Genomic DNA, 15940 nt, shown 5'->3' on the forward strand with positions numbered 1-15940 from the left:
AGTCTGTCTCTACGTAACAGAACAAATTATCCAATTAAATGAAAGGCTATTTTTAGCTGCAAATTGACAACCTTTCATGATTAACAGTTAATGAAAATCCAACTGTCTTTAAGGAAAAAATAAAAACTTACTCATGCTTTTCAATATTATAACAGATGCTTTAAAACAAAATCCCTTGGTTGCTGGTCTAATCACGATTAAAAGTCGTTATCTGATTCAACACTCAAAAAAGAGTGTAAGCAAAAGAGAGCAGTCAAAAGAGACTACTGATACTGTTTGCAACACCAAGCACTTGCTGTCACTGTAAGAGAGCCCAAGGTATCCATTAAATCTGCCATCTACCACAGAAGGTATAGGAGACAGAGGAGCAGGTGTAAAATTTGCTCTTACTCTACATAGTTTTTCTTAGCTATATGGAAGGCAAGAAGAGAAGGCAACTCTCATTTCCAACAGGTTCAGGTTGCTGACCAAAACTCACAACCGATTTGCCAAATTGTCTTGCAATCCAAGTTCAATACTGATACAGCCAGCATCTCTCTCAAAGGCCTTTGCCATATGTAAACTAAAAATAATTTGCCTGAACTGTAGTTTCCACTACTACTCACATGTATGCTCCATTGCTCAGAGACTAGCAAACAGCATCCTGGAGCTCTATTTACATAACTTTTGCAGTACTCCAAAGCAGACTACTTTCTCTATAAGTAACTTCCAGATTTAGCTACAGTACAATTCAAGTAGACTGTTACACATGGAAAGGAAACTTTATAGAAAGAGTAATTTAAACCATCTTGGGTTTAGAATTACAGCCAGAATTCCTATCAAGAAAATCTAAAATTCATAATTCAAAGGGAGAAAAAGCAGTTTGATACCATATGTCAGAATCATCAGTTCCCAAGGATATTAATTTTAAAAGATCACCTGACATAGAAGTTGACAATGAATGAAAGGTAAAATACAAATTCTTTACAAGAGCTGTGTGCACATCTATCAAAAGAATTGAAGAAGTTAATCATTATTATGTGTTCTAATGAAGGGTCAGAAAAAGCAATACAGAAATAAATTATCAGTTACTCTGGATTGTAAACTGAGTTTCTAAGCCTCTAGAACTTACTATCAAGGGTAAAGCTTCTTGGAATATTCGTGTTTTGTAGCACAAGAGGCACTTGTTTATACTTAGCTGCACAATTTTAATACACAACTGCCAAAACTGTTCAGCTTATAACAAAAACAGAGATAATCTTTGACAAATCATGCCCTGTAGATTTAGCCGAGTTGCAGGCACTCAAATTTTAAGAACAATAAATTACATAAATAGACAGGTCAGCCTATACAATGATTCTACATTGCAAGGCTCATTTGCTATGAGTGATATAAAAAAAGTATTTAAAGCTTTGCCAAGACACACAGCGATTTTATTCTCTAACATTCCAGATTTTTTCACACTGTAAATAACAAATACACATTGCAGGCAACTGTTGTACTGCTAATCATTAGTGCTAGATTCTAGATGCAATATGGGTTTATCAATGTGCAATCATGAGCTACATAGTAAAGTCTACAAAAAGAACCAGAAATATATAGAAAAAACAAAAGAATTAAACTATAGTGTACAACACACAGACAAGAGTAGACCATGTATATACAAAGATTAATGTTGTTAGAAGTAGTTAAAAACTACTAAGTAATAAGCAGCATCACACTGTGATCAGAGAATTGCACTGAACTACTGTAGTACATTGAAGTGGGGAATATGAAGGACATTAAATAATAAGCCAGCTCATACAATGAATTAATGAAAGATTGCTTCACGTATCTATTGTATTGTAAAACATGCTGCATATTCTGTATGTACACCTCCATTCTGCATGTCAAACAAGTGTCAAAACCAAAAACCAATACATATGTCCTAACATAACATCAATGTTTAATGATACGATGAAAAGGAAGGTTCTAAGTACAGTAGAGTAGGGCTTGTTTCAGTATATGTTAGTCTTAAGTCAGCAACAGAGCCAGACATAAGACAAAAATGTATTTCTGTATTTGACATCACATGAGTAGAAGCAGAGCCTGGACTAGCTGAAAAGAAGAGAAACATGAGAAAGCAGATCAAAATACTTTTTTATGTATTAAGTTATTTGACAAATAAACTGTTAGAGCAGAAGGTGATACAACCTGTATAAAAATATGTTTATTGGCCATTCAAGACATGATACAGTTGTAGTGACCAAGAGGTAAACTGAAGAAATAAGAAATTAATGGCATATAGAAAACTTCAATCAGAGAAACTAAACTTAATAACATGATATAGCAACAACTGGCAACAATTTATACATTGGTCTTGCCTTTATGGAACATTGCATATGGCAGATTTTACATAACAGGCAATAAAGTCATTCTTCAGACAGTGTCCAAGGGCTCAAAGGAACACCTATCACTACTACAAGTCCCTTACTGAAAGTTCCTGAAACATGCAAAGGAAGAATAATACGGTTATGCAAAATTCCAAACTTTGTGATTTCTGTTCCTGGTCAACCTACACCAACTTGCTTAGATTTACTAATTTAAATCGCATGACACACAGAAAATAATTACTGCTTTACAACATATCAAATCCAAAGAGACCAACCTCTTAAGAATGCCTTTCTTGCTTGCTAAATAAATTTATATGTGTAGTATTTTCTGTTAGCAACAGTACCACATATGTGTACCAAAAGAAGAACCCTTCTTGAGCTAGGCACACAATTCTGATATATAGGCTGACATATACATATTGCCAATGAGCCTTCTGTGAGAACCATACATTTGTAGTTTGACAGCAGTATCAAACAATCAACCTGAAGAACATATCTATTATTCCTTCCTACAGCTAGGATACAGGACCCACCATTAAAAAAACTGGAAGGCCAGTAGACTTAGGACTCGATTGCAGTTCCTGATTCCCATGAATCAGAAAACTACATGGAAGCCCATTCAGCCCCTAACAATGCACAAATTGGTCATATGGTCCCTTAGATGTAACTAATTTCTATTTCTGAAGTACTCATTTACAGATGAGTACAACCACAACAGTCAGAATCTGGTATTTAGTAACATTCAAATGGAGCACCATTTTAAGTGTGCCTTTTCACTACCTCTAGCAGCTGCTGAACCAGATTCATAAGACTAGCTTGTCTTTAATTATCAACAGTCAATAGCCTAAGAAGAATTCCTGTTTCACTACACTGACTGAAAAGAAAGTAGTGAGAGTACTCTGCTTCCCTCAATAACTACGAGTCTTCAACTAACATGGAAGTAGCAAGAGAATTCAAGTGTACATGATGGCACAACTGAGTTCCTACAGAATGGAGAAATAGATTGTCCAAGTTATTTATCTCACATGTGCGTTCCTGATTATTTAACAAATAATCTTGATATGTGCACATCTTACCAGGACAAGCAACTTCAAGGGGCATTTCTAGCAGCTCAGTTTTCTTTTTGAATAATGGATTTCGTAAAAAAAAAAAAAAAAAAGCAAGGAGGATGAATTGTCTAAATATATCCTACATACCATGAGTATTACATGGATTACTGGAGAAAAGGATGCTATAAATTGCGGAATATATAAAGAATTTCACAATTCATTATTTAACTCAGATTAAGAAACTGTGGCGAATATCTGCCTACACACATCTGCAGCACATGGAGGCCACCTTATCCAACCACCATGCTCAAGCAGTGCCACCTGGAGCAAGCTGCTCAAGCCCATGTTCAGATGGCTTTTGAAGAACTCCACAACCTTCTTGGGTAACCTGTGCCAATGCTCCATCACCCTCACAGCAAATAAGTGTTTCCTGACATTCAGGAGGAACCTTCTGTGTTCCAGTTCATGCCCACTGCCTCTGGTCCTGTCACTGGAGATAGTCTAGCTTCACCTTCTTAACACCCTCATCAATAGATATAAATCCCTAAAGAGAAGATCATCTCCTGAGCGTTCTCTTCTCCAGGTTGAAGAGCCTTTCCCCACAGGAGAGATACTTCAGCCCACTCATCATCAACAATGGTGAAATAAAGGTTCAAGATCTGTCACTTTACAGAGTTTCTTTAATATCCCAAAAACTCTAAGTTTTCGGGTCACAAGCTAGGAACAAGTTTTCAAACACCACAAATGTGAACAAGAATTTTGAATCAGCATTAGTGATTATTTAAAACTACATGCTAGCTTGTTGTAGTAACTGGGAATGTTTGGGTTTTTTTTAATTTGATTTTAAAATAACTCAGTTTATAGCTGAATATTCATATCTTGTAAGTCAGAATAGACTTCTCTTCATCTGTTCACTACCCTGATTTTTTTCTCTCTTGAGCACAAAATTAAGATTTTTTCCCTCCAGAACATAAAAAGGCATAAACTAAGCCCCTTGAGTGGCAAGTAGAGGCAGTCCCTGGGTAATTACAATAACTGAAATATTCTTTATATTAGGAACATTTCAATTACAAAACTATACTTTCACATAAGTTAATTTATGTCATAGGATATCAGAAAAAGAATTGTAACACAATACTGTATCTTGATTTCACCTTTTGGGATCTTTTCCTGAAGAACAATAATAACATTAAGATGCCATACAAGCTTCACACTTAGCAACATCAGTTGTATTTCAGGCATTTACCCTGCCTTGTGAAATCTGTCATCAGGTCAGTGACTGCCACAGTTTGCTAGCATTTTCAGTTGCAAGTACTGTGATCAAAAAATGCCTTTCTATAGGAAAAAAAGCTGATAGAAACCAAATGCTTCAACAAGCACTTTCATCCAGCCTGGTTGGTTAAAGGCAACCAATGTACATAGCAACATGTGAAAGTGGTTGAGACTGTCAATCTTCCTATATGAACCTGAAGGCCAAGAAGACTGGTCAAACCATTTTTGTGCAAGGCAAGTAATGAAATGCTACAAAGCTTTACCTGTCATAATTGCAAAAAGAATGAAAAAATGGTTACTCAAAGTAACATACATTTGCATAAGTTTTAAAAATATCTCCATCTGAAAAAACATTATCACATTTTTAATTCTGAACTGTCTACGTGTGCATTTGGATACATACAGTTCTTCCCCATACATTGCTAGTTACAACTGTGAAATGCTTTTAGCTACCCTCTAATGCCTGTGCTTTGGATAAGAAGCTTAATAGGCTGTTACTGTTGATAGATGTATTTGAACATCATTATCTTTGCTTTAATACTTTCAAAGTTCAGGCAGACAATCAGCAGCAAGAAAGAGCTGCAATAAAAAAAAAAATTTAACACATGTAAAGAAATTTTGCTTTTTAATGAAGATGGTTACGGCACATTACTTACAGTTGATTATTAAGAGGAAGATACTAGTAAAGGTTATTTCCCCTTTATTATGACAGTAGCTAAAGGGTTTTCTTAAGGCCTCTCCTTCAACTCACTAATTTCCCAGTTTCCTCCAATGATCACTCACTGTTACAAGTGACCTAGAAAAAATATTTCTGAATTGATGAAATATTCTTAACACAGGAATATTCTTAATTCTAAAATTTTCTACTTGGTACTTTATTACTGACAGGTACTAGGGACAGTGTGTTTCATATTCTTGATAATAGGAACAAAAGCTGGGAAACCAAAGGGAATGAAGGAGGTGCTTTAATCAAACTCTTTAGCTACAGTCTTCTGTAGCAAACTCACCTATGGTTCTCTTTTCATATTACATAAAACAGTTCAGATATTTCATTAGTCTGTAGTGATGTACCTCAGTTTGATAAATATTCCTCAGTTTCTTCATATTTACTACTGTTTGTTCTTGTAGCATTATTCTGCCCTCAGTAAAACAATAATGAAGTAAACCCTAGATGACAGAATCTACTTTCTGTGCAAATGAAGAAAAGCTTTGGATATAAGAGAAATGAAAATTATTTCTTACATTTCTTATCCTTACTAAGTACACTTAAGAACTTATTACTCACACAAATAGCACAGCATATATTCAACCACTGAATTTACAAAACAAAAGGATGATGCTGAGGATAAACTATTTCAGTTACATTGACTTTTTTTCTTTCTTAGGAGTGCACAAAATAAAATTCAAACAACAGCTCAACTATATTCTCTAATAGCTAACAGAAGCCAGTGGGATAAGTTTTTCTTTTTTCTTTTTTTTTTTTTTAATCTAGTTGTTTGATTCCCCAGTCTAGTGCTAAAGAATCTTCATTTCTAAGTTACCTTAATATATTAAGTAATAGTTGCAGTCAGTGCATTCACCAAACACTACAACGGAAACATTCCCTTATGTTTCAGCGTAAGCATAAAAAAATTGTTCTTATAAACTAGCTCACCAAAGCAGCACATAACTAGGCAAACACCATGTTCAGTAAAAGATTTTAACATGCTATTCTGAAGTCAAAGACTAACGCTGGGCACAAGTAATGAGGTTGCAGTATAATGCTTTCGGTACCACGTCAAGAGTCACTGCCCCTTGAATACCAACTGGTTCTAGGAACAGAGCCAGAGACTGAGACAGGCAAAACAAAAGACCTGACAAACTATTCCTTCTCATTCAGAGGCTTGAACATGCAATTTCAAACCCGAATAGGGAAAGGAAAGGCTATTTTCCCAATGCATCAAACATACACTATGTGGCTCCCCAGAGAGGGAAGAGAAGCCTTGGACAACAAGTCACACTGAGGGCCTGTTTAAACAGTCATTTTGCAAACTGGCTGTGTTGAACTCCATAAACCATTCGAGCAAGCAGCACCCTTCGAGTACAGTTACTTTCTGTGGGCAGAAAATTAAAGAGCCACATCCAGAGCACAGTTTTTTTTCCTCACAGAACAGTACTTAAGGAAAACTAAACTACAGCTGATGCCACATTAATGTGGCTGTACAGCAGTGCCAGGCACCAAAGCAATGAATGAGAAATGCAAAGCCATCACCTTCCCTTATCTACAGATCTATAAGGAAGGACAATCAGGTCATCCTAATAGTCAGGTTGTCTGTTTCTAAATCCTTTTTATAACAGTTTTTGGAAAGTTACTGTTATGGGGAAAAACATGCATTAGCAACTGTGGAAGCAATGCTTTCAAATAAATATCTAATAAACATCTTGGCAGAGAAGTTTAATGTTGCATTCAATGCTTCTATAATGATACAGAGTTTAGCATTGTGTTTTTAAATTAAAAACAATCCAATGCAAATTGACAAAGTCCATAATTTCAGCTCTGCAAGGACCGTACCATTTAGGAAACAGTCAAAGGGTATCTTAAATTAATTCAACATTAAGAGAAGCAGTAAATCTACTACTGGAAAACAACCAAGAGCCCAGCAATGCATTCAGAATGCTAGCAATCTTGGCCTGTATTAGCTGTGCTTCACATTTAACTGAACAGGCAACAACGTAACACATAGAGAGCAACACTGTGCCAAAATCTGCCTTTCACAGTGTTAGCTACTTAGGGAGACTATGATGCCTAAGGATGGCTGTTAAGCATGGCACTGTTAGCGGCAAATCTGTCGTTTTTCAAAACTGATAGCTACCCATGACATTTCATTCAGCTTCCCAGAGAATGCTTTTTCAAGTTATAGCCTGTATCTGTTCCTCCCCAAGAGAGAAACCCAAATTCTTTAGGTACTTATGCCTATGTTCTCTGGAAGAGTTTTGCTAACCAAAGGTGTTTCTCACTTCTTGGAGATCAGGGGCAAACATCACTCTGAGTAATTACAAGTATTTGCCAAGTTCAAATCCTTTCTCCAGGGCTTTTCTTTCTGTTAAACAAGGTGTTTTTCCGGAGGATGAGTGGTTATAGCATTCAGCTCCATACATAGTCTCTGTTTTGCAACTGAAATCCTAACAGATAACATGTATACAATGGTAATATCACAACCCAGAAGACCCCACAGGCAGTATGAAGAAAAAACTTGGACTTAATGGGAGTCATGCCATAAAATATATGCTGAAGATCTGATCAACAATGATGGTGGTGTTTGTTTGCTTGTTTTATTTCCCTGAAGTGTCAAAACACAAGGTTTTTGGGAGTCAGGAACATTTGACTTCATTTAGTCAGGGCTGTTTTGTTGCGCATGGTTGCAAGAGATCTATTAATGCTTTTCCCTCCTCCTCTCCTGTTTTTTTTGAGGGTAAAGCCAGCCTTTCATCAGTAATGAAGAGACTCAAGGCAGAACATAGTAAAGGACAACTAGTCTTATAACTTCTTCTATTTAAAAAAAAAAATACCCACAATTCTAGTATAATTTTAGAACACTCAGCCACTGCTAAAAATAGAGCTGGTTTGATTTTTTTCCCCTTCTGAGCACAGTAACTAACAGCTCAGTACAATTTTTTCAGCTCTTTTTTTGAGTGTTTATTTTTATACCAAGTGATATTTACTGGAGTCTTAATATTTCACCTAAATTTAGCAAGAAGTTATAAATTAATCCCATAAAAACAAGTGCAGTATGCTTTTAATTTCCAGAAAACTCTCTTCTGTAGCTGTATTCCAAAATGATACTACAGCTTTTTACAAAACCACCAGCACAAGAATTTTAAATGTAATAAAACTGACAAGAACTAAAGAAAGCCAAAACATGTCAACTCTAAAAAGCTAAATTAATCCAGTTGTTCAAGATGTAATTAAACTTTTGTGTATTTTGTCTATTAAGATAACTTAATGGTTTTCTTTCTGAAAAAAATTGCTAAGAAGAAGAAACTCCTTACTAGGTCACATATCTGAACAGAAATGCAATTATCAAAACATGACCTATTTCTGTAAAGCAAAAAGTAGAACACATTTTAAATGAGATTACAGCATTAAACTTGGATAGAAAAATAATAAAGTAGGAGATTAGAAGTATTGTTTCCTGGCTACCTAGCACTCAGTAGTTGCAAATAATTATTTGAAAATTGTTTCCCCTCTTTAACCACCTCACAACATTCTGGTTGTTTCTGGGTGGGAAAAATATCATTATTATTTTCATTATACAGATTTATTGCAGTAATCAAATGTAAATACAATGTCCCACTAGTTCTACAAGAATTAAGTTCTGTAATTCCAAATCAGTCTCTGGAAGAAAAAAAAAAAAGAGAACTGAGAACCCCTGACTTGCTACAAAATTAATGTTCACTTTTGTTCATAAGGGCATCACACAACATGATGCCTTGTGCACTGATCTAATCTAGTCTCATTTAAGAATCCACTTTTTATATACTGTCTATCTGTTCCTGATGCAGGGAATCACACTTTAAATAGCTCTGCAAAGACCCTTGAGAAAAATGTTGGATCCATCTTGTAAATACATCTACTGTTTGCACAATGTGCTCAAAAACAATGACTCATACGGTTGGAACACAACATGTGACTCAAAAATAAAAGCTACCTAGATATAGCATGTGTGTCCAAACATAGCTGATAGGAAAATTGACCAATAACATCAGAAGTGATAGAAGACAGCAAGGCAGGGAAGGAGGGAGGGAGGCAGAAGGGGGATATAAAAAAAGAAGAAGAAGGGGAGAGACACGGTCACCAAACCTAAGCAAAAGTTTTGTTACAATATCAAGCAAGAGCCACATTCAAAATTCTTTCTCTATTCCAACCTGTAGCAGGTCTAATCGCTGTTACTACGTCCCCTTACAAACCTTCCTATCTAGGTACCTCACTGACCTCGATCCTGAAATATTAATTCCACTTACAATTTCATGCTTCCTTCTTGAGACAGAAATGAGCGATCAATGAATGAAAGCACTCATACTGATTCCCTAAACTTCAAGTAATTCAGTCTAAGCATGATCCACTGTAAACCTTTTAGATAACACTGAAATTCTGTTTACATATTCAGTAGTTAAACACTCTCATAGGAACCTTAATGACCTTGAAGACAATCAAATATTTGTCTAAAGTCTTTCCAGCTCTGCAGCAAAACAAAGCATCCAACCGCTATATGTATTTTCCAGTCAATTAGTGCATAATGCCAAATCCAAATACTTCTTTAGACTTTAGGATTTCTCCCACTTAAAAAATTAAAAATAGTCAAATTTTTCAAAAATATTTCCTGATGATAGGAAAGTCTTAAAAACAGCTGTTCCTATTTAAATATTAATAGCAGCTCAGAAAGTATTTCAAATAACTTCAGTCCCAGAAAGGCTGAAAAATTATTATGCTTAGAGCTAAGGAAGCCTACCAAAAATCTCACAAAGTAACTAAATGGAAAGACTTGTTGCCTCTGTCACAGCCTTCCAGTAAAAGGACAAATGTAAGCATGAAATACAGTTATCAGCTGCAGGAAATTAATGATCAATTCACTTCCAGATATTTTACTGATTTTATTCATTTAAAGAGCCTTGAGGATATGCTCCACTTCAAAGACAAGACATTAATTCAAAGACATGAGTATCTCCATAAATACCCAATCAAAGAGTCATTCTTCAGCAGTCTGTCATTTACCTGCAAAAACATACCAGTTTCCATTCCTAACATTCTGCCAAATGAAGATCTGACCCAACGGTATTAAGGAAATGCATCTAAAAACATGATCTGAGAAATTATTTATTCCTCAGAGTTTCGCGCCAAAATATGTTGCATATATACATCCAATATATAAAACCAATTTCTTCAAACTTGGTACATTTGACTTCTCTTTTGACAAAATGTATTGGCATGCCCTGTTGAGCAACAATTATATTAAAATTTATCAGCAGAGATGTAAAAACATAATTTGATGGTGAATTAGTAATGTGAAATTTACAGAGAAATTACTATCCTTAAAAACTGGTACAATTAAAATCCTGAACTATTAACAGGTTTTACTATACCAGAACAACTGCGGACTAAACAAAACTTTGGAAGGCCTTAGTAGATAACTTCCTGCATTAATTATACCAACCACAAGAATGTAATAGTAAAAACTGAATTCTGAAGTACCTGGATAATAATAATCCAGGCTTTATTAAAACAGTAGGGCACCTCTATTTCAGTCGAGATGTAGCTTTTCCCAGCATTCTAAAAAAAGTCCAACTTGCTCAGGAACGTTTTAAAAGACAGAATGGACTTTGACTCATATTTATCAACATAAGTAGTTGTGGATATCATACTTCCCGTCAAGAATCAACCATGCACGTTCATGGCATCATCCTGACCTAATCCTTCCCAGGTTACAGACGAAAATGGCATTGTTAAAGGAAGAGGTTACATACCCATTTCATTAATAGTTGCTCTTGCTTTTGAGACAAAAGAACTAACTTCACTTGAGTGCATTTTTGCTCTTTCTTTAAGGTCAGCACCTGTAAGTGACATTTCACACACACGTTAACAAGCCGGATATAGTACAGTGAATATATTTTCAAAAGTAAAATATTCCTTTATTCAAAAGAAAATATTAAGTCTGCTTTGAGACAAGGACAGTTCAAATTGGTCACATGCTTCTTCCACAGATTTCAAGGAAAACATGGACTCTTTATAAAGGAAAAACAAAACACGAAAATCAAATTCCCACCACCAGATTTTCATCAAGTATATTCTTCCCAGTGACCTTTCATATTAAAATATTTATGAACAATAGCATTTATGCTAGTATTTTATCTGACATATACTTCTATTTTCCTAACTGTGTCACAAAGTCTGATAAATACGTGTTTTTCATATGGTGCTCTTGTTATTCTTTGATTGGTAGGTCATAAAATACCTAGGGTGCATGTTTTTACATTAACAGACTACATTTATCTTAATAAAAAATTCTACCATGGACCTAGTACCATTTTTCAACTCACTTTAGTGAAATATATTTTTTAATAAATTACATATTTTTTGTTCTTCCAAAACATGCAAAAACTTGACATTTTTAATACATTTCTTCATGAATATATGAAAATAATTCTGTTTTAAAAGCACACTGTATGTAGAGATTTTTACCAAAACGTGTTTTTAAAAATTCACTGATGTGCAAAACTGACATTTTATCTCATGAATGTGTAAAGAAAAGGAGAACTGGAAAGCAATAATAATAATAGCTAAATACAGACTAAGACAGGAAGTCCATTTTTCTTACAGAAAAAGGCAAAATCTGCATATACACATTTATTCTCTAAAAAAGTGCAACACTCCCATTCAACTTAGTGTGTATGTCATCCATTTGGTAAAAATGAACCTATTCAGTTAGTTTCTTGGCATATGCCTGAAAAGGCTAAACAAGGCATATATCCAATGCTAAAAACAGTCTCATGTTTCTCCACCTCGAGAATCAAAATACTATCCATTCAGGAAAATGTACTGGACTCAGATTAAGTTAAGACTGTAACTCTGAATTTTAAATTAAGCAGTCATAGGCTCCCCCTTTTACCTTTCTGGACTTAACTCATGCTAGATCCTCTTCACACTCTTCATCAAACATAGTTTTAGATATACTTTTGTTGACAGCATCAGTTGAAACTCACAACTTCAGTGTCACAGCATTTTCTGATACACATCCAGCTGCTGTGTTAAGGTAATATGCCCAATAATGCAGCTCTATACCTCCCCTTCTACTTTCATCATAGCAAAGCTGCTCATTTCACTAAAACTTTTGTTCTCCTTCTATGCATATCAATATAAAAACAATGAAACAACAGTCCTGACTGCATTTGCAGTCAGGTCAAGTTTAATTCATACTACCAGACACCTTGCCAAAAGCTTCCAAACAACCTTCTAGGATATGCCCCAACTGAAGACAGTAGGACAGGACAGCTGAGCAGGCAATATAGAACAGGAATTACTGTGGTCAACTGAGTCTGCACTGCAGCAAAATTGCAATTGCTTCCTTAGCATTTCACAATCAATGCATGGGAAAATCTTGCCAGTAACCTGAAAAGCAAACAAAATTTGCATCCCTTAATCTGGACAGAACAATAAAGCATATAAAACTGCAGGTAACTTTCAGAGATGCATTCATGATAGAGTTGTGTAGCTAAAAGGAGCTTTATTAAAAAAAAAAAAAAAACCAAACTTCATGACAAAACCTGCTTTAAAAGTTATATCAGCAAGTGTCCAAATGAAAAAACAGCATTTCTCTGTTATCATTTAATGTCTGAGTCTAGCTTCTACAACTCTGCCCAAATCATCGCCTATATAAGAACAGGAAGAAACTGTGTTTTATGAACAAGAAAACTGTATGTCTGGGCAATCTGACTCAAAACTTCCACACATTTAAACCCTGCTCAGTGGCCATACACTTTAAAAGTATATAAAGAAAACTTCAAAAGAGAGGCACTGAACCTAGAAAATACCTCCAGCATAACTGTTAAGAAAATCTATTGTCAAGATAATGTTGTCATCTCCTAAAAGAATGAATCCTGTCTGCAACTGCTAACCTAAAGACATGTAAATCCTTTCGGTTTTAGGTAGGTCTGTTATGCAACAAAGAGAGATTTGCAAAACACCAGTCAGAAACTACAGACTCTACTGGCCTTGCAGTTGCAGACATTTTGAAGCCCACACAATCAGTTGAGTCTTGCTTTAACACGTATCTCAAGACTGTTGGATAAAGTGTCCTTTAGCTGAACATTGCTCATTATACGCTAAAAGGATTATGTAACCAATATGCAAATGTGTAACCAGTTGGCTCTTTAGGGTGTGAATGTAGTGATAAGATTTTTTATATAATGCCTTCTACTTTTCTGGCTGGCATGCTGGCTTTATTCCAGACTTGCGCAACTCTGTTATAAACAATATCTCATCTCTGTGTGTTAAATTTGGCTCATTTGTACTAATACCAGGTAAAGAACCCTGGGTTTGGGACAACAATAAAACTAAAGAAATGTTTAGGTTTTAATATATTCAGACTCATTTAAAAAAAAAAAAAATACTTTAAAAAATCTATAAACAAAAAAAAATAGACTGCAAACTTCTCCCTTCAGTTAAAACATGTCATTGAAGTTATTTACAGAAACCTAAATTTTCAACAAAAACTTTTGTGAGAATAGATTAAAAGGTAGCTGTCAATTAAAAATCATTGATTCTGAGTACTGAAAAAAAAATCTAGTACGATAGCTGATCTTAGTGCCTTACTAACTTCTGTAATCTTACGTTTCCCTTTTAAGTATACCTCCCTTGTAACTGCTAAGAAAATGGAAAAAGTTCTTTTCCTAACCTTTTCTTATTTTAGGCCTCCAAAGCATAATAGTATTAAATGAAGATTTTTCAGGGAAAAGACTTTTAGACAGAAACCATTTGGTGCACTCCAACAGAACACATGCCTTGGCATCCCTGGGTTCACAGGAGATGGAACTGCCACTAACTTAATACTTTTGTTCCTGTTATAAGATTCAACTACTGATCAAAGAATTCTTGAAGAATTCCTTGACCCACATAGCAGAGAACTATTCACGTTTCTTCGAAATCTGTTCTCAGATCAGAAGAAAAGTTTAAGTTTCTGAAGACAGCCAATGAAGGAGAGCGCAGGTTCAACCAGAGACTTCTGCTCTCTCAGCTACTGAAATCAAAGACCCTTTCTCTAACCCCAAGTTCCCTACTTCAAAGTATCTGAAAATACTATTTGCTCAACTGCTGAGAGCAACAAAGTAGCTAAGCTTTTCAAACCACAAAAACTCTAACAGAAGAAAGCTCTGTAAGTTTCTCATGGGCCACAGCTGGAATCTGCAGACAAATTCGGTCCATCTGCTGCCCCACACCCACTCCCCACAGACTCCAGAGGCTGTTCTGTGGGTCCATGACTCCACACCATGCCGGACACATGGCTCTCTAAGCCATTCTTCCCAAAGATCTAAGGGAAGGAGAACCTGAGCTAACACTAGCCCAGGCAAACTAGCTGTTGCAGATTTGTTTCTACACTGTAATTACGTCCCCACATCCATCCTGTTTGTACTGAAGCATGAATCATTTTTTTCTCCACATTACACTTTCTGGCGTCTTGATGCTTTGTCCCACGAACTGATTCTCAAACACTCAGAAATGTAGCAAAAAGCTAGCCAAAACCAGCTGTGATTTTAGGGGTCATGCTCCCAAATTCTCACCTCTCTGCTCCCAGCACTTTACGAACTCTCTTTTATAGACTGTGCAATGCCATTTTCAGGTTACCAGCTGTTAGTACAGAACAAGAGAGAAGTGAAACAGTGAAAGACTACATTGACAGTGCAATCAGCCACTTCCTCCTACAGCTACATTAATTAGGTTTAGGACAGGTACTCTCTTCCACTTCCAAACAAACTCCTCTTGAATCAACTTAAGCCACAGTAGCATCACTTCTAAATTTATAAAGAAAACCAGTAGCAGAGAAATTCCCTGCAGAACAGTCCCGTTTGCAAACCACCAGTACAAACAGCAGTCTTTTGAACGTCTGCTCACTAGTAAGTACATAAACTGGTATTTGCAGATCAACCTGTGAAACCACTGTGAGGAAGATACATGCTGTTCTAAATACTACCTACACTTCTACTGAGGTTTGTCAATCTGAAAGAAAATCTGTTTGATTTGAAACTATCACTTTCATATTCCTCCGCTCCAACACTGGAAGAATACAAAAAGCTTAGTTATTTTTTACCTTACTTCCAAAAAGTATAAAAACCCTGTTGTAACCAACACTTTTAAACATTTGGCTACTCAATGGTTGGCTATTGTACACTGTCAGTCTAGAGAGATTTTGCAGCATGTGCCTGACTTGCATTTCACAATGATGCCAGAGACAATGTTTGTTTGAGGAAACCAATGGCAATCCAGCAAGATAGGCATATTTCTGTTATTCACCAGAATTTTTCTGCTTACACTTCTATATGACAATGGTGGCTATTTAACAAGAGAGCACACAAAAACAACCCAAGTTTTACAGTGACTACTCTGACTTCAGGCCTCTTGCCTTACCTGGACATTTTCACCCACTTTCTAAATATAATTTATATACTGTTGAAAAGGTAAGTGGTGTGTTTGAAAAAAATCTGTTCCAACATCTTTTATAAGCCTCACTTGCCAAATAC

General features: G+C 35.7%; 1 protein-coding gene across 7 annotated transcripts in view; it reads right to left on the bottom strand.

Moving 5' to 3' along the window:
• Positions 1–15940, bottom strand: part of AUH (AU RNA binding methylglutaconyl-CoA hydratase) — a 118756-nt gene that overhangs the window by 74571 nt on the left and 28245 nt on the right. For 3 of the 7 annotated variants that reach the window (XM_065861642.2, XM_071801773.1, XM_071801772.1), the window contains exon 4: positions 11174–11260. The exons of 2 other annotated variants lie outside the window; for them this stretch is intronic. In XM_065861642.2, the coding sequence (XP_065717714.1) occupies positions 11174–11260 (87 nt within the window). Of the gene's footprint in view, positions 1–11173; positions 11261–12636; positions 12816–15940 lie in introns of those variants that run through there. 2 more of the 7 variants (XM_071801774.1, XM_071801775.1) reach the window with 1 other exon arrangement.

The sequence above is a fragment of the Patagioenas fasciata genome, chromosome Z (assembly GCF_037038585.1).
Source record: "Patagioenas fasciata isolate bPatFas1 chromosome Z, bPatFas1.hap1, whole genome shotgun sequence".
NCBI lineage: Eukaryota > Metazoa > Chordata > Aves > Columbiformes > Columbidae > Patagioenas > Patagioenas fasciata.